The following is an 11,784-nucleotide window of genomic DNA, read 5'->3' on the forward strand; positions in this document are numbered from 1 at the left end:
TATAGCTGAATAATATTCCATTGTGTGGATATATCACATTTTGTTTATCCATTGATCAGTTGATGGGCACTGAGGTTATTTCCACCTTTTGGATATTGTGAATAATGCTGCAGTGAACGTTAGCATACAAGCATCTGTTAGTTCCTGCTTTCGGTTCCTTTTCGTACTTAACCTAGAGCAGAATTGCTGGGTCATACGGTAACTGTTTACCTCAAACTATGTTTGAGCAACAAGCATATGGGCTTTTTGCATTTAAACTGTTATAAGTAGGAAGTGTAGTTCTTTATTAATTAAGATATATCCATTTTATCAAAGTTAGCATGAAGAACTATAAATATATGCAATCAATTCATTCCTCACCTTCTTTTGAGTTCTTAATTATCATCTGCACAGCTCATTTGACAGTTCATCGTGGAAGTCTTTATGACATCCCTTCTCTTTAACTGATTATTTTAAAGCTTTTACTGTTTAACTTGTCATGTTTTTACACAGTCCCCCACTGAGATGTTAATCTCCTCCAAGAGCGGAGACATGTATTATATTTCTTTATACAGAAATTCCCTGTAGCACCTAGCATAGATCTCTAAGATACCTAACTGATGAGTTTTAACTTCTTTCATATCAATCTCTGGTTTAGTCCTAGACTAGAAACTTTTCCAGCAAGTATGTACCTTCATAGAATTCATTTTGCCTAGAGATGTTTTTTGCAAACCTGTTTTCACCTGTTTTTAAATGAAGTAACACTAATGATAATCATGATAGAAGCTAGCTTTTTTTTTTAATTGGAGTATAGTTGCTTTACAATGTCGTGTTAGTTTCTGCCACACAGCGAAGTGAATCAGCCATATGCATACATACATCCCCTCCCTCTTGGACCTCCCTCCCGCCCCTACCCCGCCCCCATCCCACCCAACTAGGCCATCACAGAGCACCAGGCTGAGTTCCCTGTGCTATACGGCAGGTTCCCACTAGCTATCTATTTTATACATGGTAGTGTATTTATGTCAAAGCTAATCTCCCAGTTCATCCCACCCTCCCCTCCCTGCCGTGTCCACACGTCTGTTCCCTACGTCTGCCTTCCTATTCCTGCCCTGCAAATAGGTTCATCTATACCATTTTTCTAGATTCCACATATATGTGTTAATACACGATATTTGTTTTTCTCTTTCTGACTTACTTTGTATGACAGATTCTAGGTCCATCCACATCTCTACAAGTGACCCAATTTCATTTCTTCTTATGGCTGAGTAATATTCCATTATATATATGTACCACATCTTCTTTATCCATTCATCTAGAAGCTAGTTTTTATAGTATACTTACTGTGTGTCATGCACCATCCAAAGCACTTTGCATGTATTTTCTCACTTCTCAAAACAAGCCTGTGACATAGGTACTATTAATATACATCTTACTGATTAGGAGACTGAATCGCTCAGAGGTTGAACAGCTGCACCACCAGCACATGCTGAAGTTAGACATCTGTCTGCCGGCGTGTGTCCTTATCCACAGACACAGTTAGGGAGGGACCCTTCTGCCCTGAACCGGGGAGGACAGAATATGCAGCCCCAGAAGAATTATCTGGCCCGGATGTCAGCAGGGCAGGGTTCAGGGAGCAGGGAGTCAGGCCTCCTGCGGGCTCACTCCCAGCCCCTCAGCCTTTTGTAGGCTAGCAGCCCTGCTGTCCTCCCACTTCCTGGGGCTCGAGTTCCCTCATTTCTCTGCCGCCCTTAGTGGTGGTAGGATTGATCTTGGAATCTGGCCTGTGGCTGGCTGTGTGACCTTGGGCAAGACACCTGGAGGGGGTGTTGTGGCTGCATTCGGTGCTCTATAAATACCAGCTTCTTCTCTTAGCAAAGTAGTTGCAAACTGACCGTCTTATTTAGGCAATCGATATTTCTTAAAAATAGACGATCAATATACAAAAATAGATGAAAATCCATTTTTAAAACCTTCCCAATAAGCAACAAATTCCATATTCGTCATCCCACCAGCCTCTCACTAGCTTGGAGGCAGACAGAATTGGTTCCCAGAGAAACCAAACATAAGTATCTCCGGAAAAAAGGTGCTGGCCCAGAGCCATCCAAAGCCAGGTCCTCCTGATACCTCCTGGTATCAGTGTATTAAGTCTCAGCTATAGGATGAAGACCAGGGATCCAGAGCCACGCCCTCACAGACTCAGCATCTCTGCCCTCACCCAGACGCAGTGCCAGTCCCCCACCCCATCGTGGGCCAGGCAGAGGGGAAGCTGCAGGAGGGCCGGGCCTCTCCTGAGAAGGGGACTCAGAGGTCTTGGGTCGCTGCTGTGTGTGGGATCAGCGTGCTCAGGGCCTCACTCTCTCCCGCCCCTCTCACTGCGTCCCAGTTCCTCTTGGATGTCCTGTTCCCTCCTGCTTAAATTGGCTGGGTCTTCCAGGTCCCGAGCCTCACGAGCTTATGTTGTTCCCTTCCCGGCGGTGTTTTTCTCCTACACCTGGGCCTCAGGTTGCCTGGGTCTGGCTGGGTTCTCTGTTTGCTTTCGTGTCCCTTTCCGGTGGCTCAGAGGGCCATGCCACACAGCTCTGTGCTGCACGCACCTCCCCGGTAAGTCAGCCGAGCCCGGCTGCACAGGGGACAGCCCAGGCCTGCCCGGAAGTTTCTCTCGCCCCCATTTCCAGAAGCTTCTGTGGGCCCCCCTCCAGCCCCTTCTCCCGTCCTTACGTATTCCCCCACCCCCACCGGTCAGACTGGTGACACTTTTGCCTCCCCGTTAGGGTTCTGGAGAGCAGAAGTCACATTCCTCCCCCGTCTCCGGCTCTGCCTGCCCCTGCCCCAGAGCACAGAGAGGCTCTTCGCCGTCAGTTTGGTGTCTCCCTCCCCAGCCTCTCACAGTCTTGGTTTCTCCCTTTCCGTCTCCAGCCCTGTGTCCAAGCAGAGAAAAAACGTCATCAGCTGTGTCACGGTCCACGACTCTCCCTACTCCGACTCCTCCAGCATCACCAGCCCCTACGCCGTGCAGCACTGCTCCGGGCACAGCGCCACCGCCTTCGACACCAAGGGGAGCCTGGAGTCGCACTGCACTGGGAACCCCCGGACCATCATCGTGCCGCCCCTGAAAACCCAGGCCAGCGAGGCGCTGGTGGAGTGTGATAGCCTGGGGCCAGGTAATCTGGGGCCGGGGCGGCCAGGAGCATCTCTCCGGAGGCTGGTTTTCTGGCTCCCTGCTGCTCGCCATCTTGTTACGGGAGAGCTACTAAGCCCCGGGTGGTAGTGGATCCTCGCCCAAGGATCCTGTTCGAGAAGACTCCTTGTTGTCAGCCCAGGAGGCCAGAGCTGACCTCACATCTGTCAGAAAAAGTCCTCCCTGTGATGGCCACCTCACTTCTAAACTGTATCTCATGAATGGATGGATGGATGGGGTATAGGGAGTTTGCAAAGAGTTGGTCGCCTGAGCGAAAACAAGCCTGGTCAGCCCTCGGTGTTTCCTACTGAGAGTGGCTTGTCTTTGCTCTCACGGGACTGTCCCTCAGGCGCCATTTGTTCTGGAATTATCCCATTTGGGCGCCCCTTAGGGTTCTCACACCTGGAGGCAATGCACCGTTTTAACATTCAGGAGAGTGAGCAGGAAGCCTTCCTTTTGTAATATGGGAGAAGGTGAACGTGAGAGAGAAGGCGAGTAAGGGAACCGGTGGGTCCCAGGGCCGGTGCATCTGTTTAGGAAAAGATACATCTGAAAGGTGAGACTCTGGACATTGACCCCTCAAACCTCTGCTTGCCGTGCACCCTCAAGTCCTCAGGTAGCCCCGCACGTACCCCAGTTATAAAGATCGCAGCCTTAAGTGCACACAGCTTGGTGTGAAGGGCTCTCCTGCTTAATTGACAGTGAAGGTCTCAAGGCTACGTTGTTGAAAACCTCAAGACCAGCCCTTTTACCGAACAGGAAGAGAAGGAAGTATTCCTTTTCATCTGTAATCTAAAGTCCAAAAAGCTCCAAAAACCAGATTTTTAAGTTTACAGCAAAGTCAGTTGGTAAAACCTGACCTGAACTAACCAGAGGCTATTTATAGTCCCTTTGTCATATTCCTGTTTGTGTCAGAGTCATATTTGTGCCACTTGGTGAACTGTCCCGGCAGAAATAATCACTTTTTTTTAATTACGTGGTAGTGCACAGGGCTCCACTGGGGGTAACCTAATATATTGAATATATACCACATGACCTTCTAAAATCGGAAATTCTTGATTTCAAAAGTGTCTGACCCCAGGGATTTCAGGGAAGTCCCTGGCGGTCCAGTGCTTCGGACTCTGCGCTCTCACTGCCGAGGGCCCGGGTTCGATCTCTGGTCGGGGAACTCAAATCCCACAAGCCACGCAGAGCGGCACAAAAAAAAAAAAAAAAAAAAAAAAAAAAGTGACACCAGGGATTTCAGATCAGAGACTGTAGACCTACAGGAGGAGACGATGCGTGTTGTAAATCGAGGATGCCCATGTTCCAGGACACCTCAGGGGAGCTCTGTAGTAGTATCGGTCCCTTTACACTTCAGGATGATGGTCTATGAGAACCGGCTCAGGATAGACCTTACGCAGGTCCTCTAGGAATTGATAAAGTAGGGGGAAAGGTAGCTGGTGCTGAATTTCCCTTGGCATTTTGAATACGGTGGAGGATGCACAAGGCAGCAGCCAGATCATCGCAGGCTAGATGTCTTCCAGCTCGGAACTTTGTCGGCCTGGGTGCTGGCACCAGGTGCCAAAGGTGACACAAGGTGACAAAATTGAGAGCTACTGAAATTTGAAGACTAGTCCAACCCCCTAGTTAAGACAGGTCAGGGGACTGAGGGCCAGCTTTGCCCCACATAACGCAACAGTTTTCTGTGGGGAACCACGACGGTGCGGGGGGAGGCAGCTCTGTGGAGCCCACAGGTCACGCCTGTCACGCTCCGTTGCCCGTTTCCACCATCAGCCGTCGAGCTGTGGGCCGCCCGTGGCGGTTTTGAGCACTCACCCCGCTGCATTTCCACAAGGACTGCTACAGCTGAAGGGCTGGGAATCTCTCAGGGATGTTTTCAACCAAAAAAAAAAAAGAAGGTTATTCTCAGTAAGGCTGCTGGTTCTAAGGCACCTAGTGCCACTGTCTCTGGGGAAGCCCATGGTATGGTTTCCCAATGTAAAGAGAGATTTATGCTCCCCTGTGAGGACACGCTGCACGGTCTTTCTAGTGACAGGCAAGGGGCAGGAAGGAACTTCATTCAGGTGCCTGTCTGCCCCCAGAACGTGGTCCTTCTCAACGCTGATAGCCTCCGTTAGCTCAGTTGTCCTAGGCTTGGAGGAATCCAGCAAAGCAGGCTTCCTTAGCATCCTGGGGCCCCGTTGGCCCATTTGCGGCCAAGGTGAGAAGCGTTTCAGCCACCTCCGCTGGGCTGCCAGGCTTCCCTGAGCCCCCTCAGGTCAGGACGGAGGCTGTGCAGGTGGCGGTCCATTTTCTCTCAGTGCTAATCCCCTCTGTGGGTCTCAGCTCAGGAAGGATCCGATTTCTCACGTAGCCTCCTCGGGTCTCTCGGGTCAGTTAAGGTTCTTCTGGGAGGCAACAGAGTGAACTCTGCGCTGCCTTAAGGCAAATAAGGAATGTATTGGAAGGGTGCAGGGCTGAGAGAAAGTTCAACAGCTAAGTCCCAGGCAGGACGGGAACCAGAACTCCTTGATCTGAGCCACTGGGGGCCTGACACCTGCTCTCTGGACACAGCTTCACCCTGACCCAGTGAGCCCCGGGCTCCCAGTTTCCCAGTCCCAGGGAACTGAACTTGCTGGTCCCAGCTTGGGGCAGACACCTGTTCTTGAGCGTCCGCTTTGGCCAGGGGACAGGGCGCTAATAAAGTCACCAACCGTAGTTAATACAGCTAACACCTTTAAGCGCTTAACACGTGCCAGGTACTAAGCGTTCTGCATTCATTAACTCACGTAATTCCCACAACGACACTACATGTAGTCACCATTACTTTCCCAGTTTTCCGTTTAAGAAAATGGAAGCACAGAGAGGTTAGCTAACTCCACCACGGCCATACGGCTGTCCCTCCAGGGCTCACCCAGGATTGAAGCACTCTCCCACCCGCCTTGTACAGACAGGGCCACCAGGGGCCATCCGTGAACCCCGTGCTGTTCCCGGGCAGCAGATCTACGAGCGCAGCTAGGCAAGGCTCGAGCAGAGAGCTCTGTACTGTCCTCCCAGCTCTGAAATACGCCTCTGGAACTTGACCTTCAGCACTTGCCTTCTCCACTCCATGGTCACTTTCTCTGCAGAAGGAAATTACTATTTTAGTCTCTTGGTCCCTTTCAGGACCCCCTCCCTGATTTTGGGGTCCCCTGCTCTGGCAACCTGACAAGCTTTGACCCTACTTCCTGTCCCCGCGATGACGGTAGCCTGGTTCTTGACACCATTTCATCTGAAGCCCTCTAATTTCTTCACTTGCAGCCTCACGCTATGGATCCCTTGCACTCAGAGTTTCTCCCTCAAATATAATTACCACAAAATGCCCAGAGAGTTGAAATAGGTGGAGAGAGGTGCCATTCACAGCTGGGCCCAGGCAGCAGACACAGCTGGTGATCTGCTGCAGGGCGGGAAGGAGTTGGATGCCTGCACAGTGGCACCGTGGCTGATCGACGGAGACAAAGTTCTCCTGATAGGCAGCATTTGCAGCTTAGCATCCTTCACCCTACAGTGGGTCCCCGGAACCCCGCCCTCCACCCCCCAGGCTTTGGAGGGCCTTTGAGAGTCTAACCAAGCTTGGCCGGAGCACCAGACCCCGATTCCACAACGCAGGTCAGCTGTGCCCACCAAGGCCTGGCTGGCTCCTGCTCTCCTGGGAAGCTTGTGAAGAATACGAATTCCTGGGCACCCCCGACTGGGGTGCGCTTCAGTGGGTAGGATGGGAGGGCCACTGGGCCCCAAACCACGGTTGGATTTGGGGTCTCTGTAAGGACGTGCTGCCCCCTTCCCAGTGAGGCAGCTCTCCCTTTACTTGAGGGGGACTGTTGCCTCGGGGAGGAGAAGGCTCCTCTTGACTTCACTGTGCTCCCCTGTCTCCTGTCCCCCGGTTTCTGGTTTGCCTTCACTTTTCAGCTTTCCCTCCATCAACAATTATCAGCATTCTCTCTTGCCGGCCCCAGCCTCAAGCGTCTCCTCTTGGACTTTGATCTCATCACCCTGGGATTCGTAATAGAATTGATCCAACCCAGTTATGTCAAGGGCCTGATCCTTATTATGTGTGCTTCACTAATTCTTAGCATCCTTCACCCCCAGGAACTGCCAGATTTGCCCATTTTACACTCGCGACCTCAGGGTATCTGACTGATACCATATTAGGCTTTTGTGTCTCCCAACGATGCTCAGCCCCAGTAAATCTTCTGAATTCTCTGCTGAACAGCACAAGAAACAGACCTGCCTCTGAGGTCCTGTGTACGTCTTGCCGGTTCTCCCTTAGCTACCAGGGTCTCCTCTTGAACGCCCCACTCTGGGCAGCTCCCTCAAACGTGAGTGGTTTTAGAGTCGGGAAGTCTGCGGAGGACAACGCAGGTTTTGGCGGATGTCTGGATTCCCTGTGCCAGAGTCTTCTTGGCAGTCACTGTGGATCACTTCCTCTTGATCTAGACGGAGCTTCAGCACAGAAATGTCTGACGTCAAGAGAGACACTGAGAGGCAGGCGAATAGTCGCACTCGATCCCGCACATCCTGTACCCGGGCGTACAGTCCTCTGACTTTGCCCTCTGGAGACACGAGCCCCACTCCGCCAGGAGCTGGTGTTCACAGACCACTCAGCACCGAAACTGACTAGAATGGTTTCTTTTGTATAAACCTCCTCACCCTATTCATTTTATTCCGGTTGTTTTTCCCCCTGGGACATGTAGTCCCTCCTTTGAGCCTCGGTTTTCTGTACCCTGCTGCATCTGTCAGTGTGTCTCTGCATCTCGGCAGATGGCCCCCCGCTGCACCCCTGGCTGGCACACGAGGAGCTGCAGAGAGCTCTCCTTCTGTCTCTTAGACTCTCCTTATGCTTTTCGGTGTCACCAGATAGTAATTCTAAAGTCCAGCAGAGTTTGCTCCCAACCAGTGCTGCGCCCAAGCCGCAGCCCAGGTGCCAGCCCAGAGTCGGCCTCCTCACCGGGTCTGGGGGCGATGCTGCCAAATGGCGACCACCCAGTCTCGGGAAGGGGTTCTCGGAAGACCCCTGTTGTGCCCCACGGAGTGGGGTCTTCCGGGCAGCTGAGGGCCTGTGACCGACCTGTGACCTTTTCCTTCTCCCAACACAGTCACCACCAGTCACCACTCGTCCTCCTACAAGTCCAAGTCCTCCAGCAACGTGACCTCCACCAGCGGTCACTCTTCAGGGAGCTCATCTGGAGCCACTGCCTACCGGCAGCAGCGACCTCTCAATCTCAGCCAGGTAAGCCCACCCGACGGCCGCTCGCCAGGGGCGCCAGGCTGGACCCTTGCCCACCTCCTGGAGCCTCAGCCCCTCCCGTGGCGGCAGGAGGCGCCCCGAGTGACCTCTGGTGTTCTCGTTCTGCTGTGGGTCACCTTGGGGAAGGCGGATCCCCGATTCACAGAGAGCCGGCCCAAAGCAAAATGACTCGTCTGACGTTCCGAAGTGCTTAGTGACGTGGTGCCAGAGCTTAAAAATAGGCTTGCCCTCGCCTTGCTATTTCAGCCCAGCAAAGGGTAAAACACTGCGTCTGGGTCCCATAGTCCGACCATGCTGGGCCTAGTGAGTCATTACAGTGAAGGAGGCCTCCCACAGGGACCTCAAACCCAGGAAAAGAGCCGGAGGATTCGGTGAAGGTGGGTGACATTCAGGGGGGGATGGAAACAAGACAGAGTCTCCACGGGCAGCGCTCACCCTGTGCGTAGAGGGTCGCTCAGGTCTGGGTTGCAAAGTGCACTCCGGGCCCTGTTTCCTTAGAAGCTCAAGAGGTGAGATAAGGGGGAGTTTGTGTGGAGAAGCCCTTCATCGGAAGCGGTGCCCCTGGGCTGTAAACCGAGGCCGCGTCTGTGTCATGACTTAGGTTCTCCAGGTGAGAGAGGGCTGCTTCATGTGTACCTGTGACTTCAGACAGCGAAGTGTCTGAGAGCCTGCAGTTTAGGGAGCAGGACTTCACAGTGAGAGAGAAAGCAGTCTGCAGTCAAAGAGGGGCTCCTTTTGACACTTCACAGCTGCAGGATGCCCTTGGGGGACCTACTGGCTCCCGTTCCCTTTGCAGCTGGCCCCGAGTGTCACCCAGCCCGGAGCATGGCTGGGCACGGCCTTCCTTCTCAGCCCGGGCTAATTGATACTTTGCGGGCGCGCGAGGGAGGCGTCTTCTGTTACGCCTGCCGCTCCTCTCCCTCCGCCTTCCCCCCACCCCTCCTCTCCTCCTTGCTCTCCTCCCCACTCTCCGCTTCTCCCTCCTCTCCCCCGCCCCCGCCCCCCCGCGGCCGCTGCGCATGCGTGCGCGTGTCTAGCCCTGACGTCGCAGCCCTCTCCTCGTGTTTCTCCCCTCTCCAGGCTCAGCAGCACATCACCGCAGATCGCACGGGGAGCCACCGACGGCAGCAGGCCTACATCACCCCCACGATGGCCCAGGCGCCATACTCCTTCCCACACAACAGCCCCAGCCACGGCACCGTGCACCCGCACCTGGCCGCCGCCGCCCACCTCCCCGCCCAGCCCCACCTCTACACCTACACGGCGCCCGCCGCCCTGGGCTCCACTGGCACCGTGGCCCACCTGGTGGCCTCCCAAGGCTCGGCGCGTCACGCCGTGCAGCACACCGCCTACCCAGCCAGCATCGTCCACCAGGTCCCCGTGAGCATGGGCCCCCGGGTCCTGCCCTCGCCCACCATCCACCCGAGTCAGTATCCAGCCCAGTTCGCCCACCAGACCTACATCAGCGCCTCTCCAGCCTCCACCGTCTACACTGGATACCCACTGAGCCCCGCCAAGGTCAACCAGTACCCTTACATATAAACACTGGAAGGGGAGGGGAGGGGAGGGAGGATGGCCAGAGGGGAGGAGGGAGAGGAGGAGGGACGAGGCGGGAGCTGGGCTTTTATACTGAAGGTGCCGCACAGAAACAATGCAAATGGGGCAGGGGAGGGGGGCAGGGACGGGACACAAATGAAACTTGAACTAGGAAGTAGGAGGACTGAGAGCGGAGAAGAGAACATTTTAAAAAGGAAGGGATTTAAGGAGGGAGGGAAATCTATGCTTTTTATTTTAAAAAAGAAAAAGAAAAAAAAAGAAAACGTCAGTAACAAAAAACCACAGCTTACGAACCCATTCTGCACCAGACTGGAAAGGGGAAGAAGAAGAGAGCCACGGAAGATTCCAGAAATTGGGGGGGGGGGGGGCGCTCAGCGTTTGAAGAACTTTATGAATTTTTCAAAGATTATTTTCATATGGCAGCAAGTGGCGTTTAAGAATTTGCTGTCAGGGACACCTGATATGATTTTTAATCTATTGGATTAAAAATCCAATAGATTTTTAATGATTGAACGTAAGAATTAGGGATTTTTCCAGAACTCTAAAGGGTCAGCAACCGTCTAGAAAGGTCAGGCCGTGGCCGGAGGAGGCTGGTATCTGGGGGCGGGTCCGGGGTTGGGGAAGCCCCGATCTGGCGCACTTGCTGGGAGCAATGGGGGCAGCCAGGCTGAAGGAGGACCCCTGGGAGAGGAGGGCGCGTTTTCTCTTTCTGAGCACTCTGGATAAATCCCTAAGCAATGATATTCCTCAAATGTCATTAATGATTTTTTTTTTCTTTTCTGAAGATTTCTTTTCTCTTTGAGTCCATCCCTCGTCACGTAGCGTAGGGCCCGCGGCGTCGCCGACACCCTGGTAGATGTCGCAGTCTGCACCTGTCTGTGCTACTTTGTGTTCACCCCCAACGATACCAAGAGACTATTTCTCAATGTAATTGCACAAGAAGAGCGATCTCACCTAGGCACGTGGCCCGCGCCGTGGTCCAGGTGCACGCGCGGGTGCCCACGGTGCCGCGCTCCTGTCCCCAGCACCACCGCCGGCTCTCGCAGACTTGGTTTTACATCTTTCCCTCCTAGTGCCTTAGCGACCGGGGACGCGGTTGAGGGTTTACTTCCACGGTACTCCAAGAAGCCGGCTGAGGCGAGTCACATCATCTCAGCCCTTCTTCTGTGCTGTTGCAACATTTTATTCTGGTCTTTCCTCTTTTTTTTTTTTTTTTTTTGTTTGTTGAATTTCTATTTTATTTTAATACCTGTTGTCTTTCCTGGACTGTTTGCTAGCAGAGAGGTGTCAGGCAGCTGGCAGGGGCTAGGAGAGCCCGTGGATCTGGAGAGAGATGGCACTTGCTGGGAGCAATGGGGGCAGCCAGGCTGAAGGAGGACCCCTGGGAGAGGAGGGCGCGTTTTCTCTTTCTGAGCACTCTGGATAAATCCCTAAGCAATGATATTCCTCAAATGTCATTAATGATTTTTTTTTTCTTTTCTGAAGATTTCTTTTCTCTTTGAGTCCATCCCTCGTCACGTAGCGTAGGGCCCGCGGCGTCGCCGACACCCTGGTAGATGTCGCAGTCTGCACCTGTCTGTGCTACTTTGTGTTCACCCCCAACGATACCAAGAGACTATTTCTCAATGTAATTGCACAAGAAGAGCGATCTCACCTAGGCACGTGGCCCGCGCCGTGGTCCAGGTGCACGCGCGGGTGCCCACGGTGCCGCGCTCCTGTCCCCGGCACCACCGCCGGCTCTCGCAGACTTGGTTTTACATCTTTCCCTCCTAGTGCCTTAGCGACCGGGGACGCGGTT

At 53.4% G+C, this 11,784-nt stretch overlaps 1 protein-coding gene across 1 annotated transcript; it reads left to right on the plus strand.

The window, feature by feature from the left end:
- Positions 1 to 2,588: 2,588 nt before the first annotated feature.
- On the plus strand, positions 2,589 to 11,187 carry LOC114485443 (homeodomain-interacting protein kinase 2-like; the record flags this gene model as incomplete). Its single annotated transcript, XM_028486885.2, has 4 exons — positions 2,589 to 3,143; positions 8,278 to 8,411; positions 9,510 to 9,947; positions 10,772 to 11,187. Coding segments are annotated over 4 exons (1,169 nt in total), but the record flags the coding sequence as incomplete, so codon positions are not given.
- Positions 11,188 to 11,784: the final 597 nt, after the last annotated feature.

Source organism: Physeter macrocephalus, unplaced genomic scaffold (genome assembly GCF_002837175.3).
Source record: "Physeter macrocephalus isolate SW-GA unplaced genomic scaffold, ASM283717v5 random_1593, whole genome shotgun sequence".
NCBI classification, from domain to species: Eukaryota; Metazoa; Chordata; class Mammalia; order Artiodactyla; family Physeteridae; genus Physeter; species Physeter macrocephalus.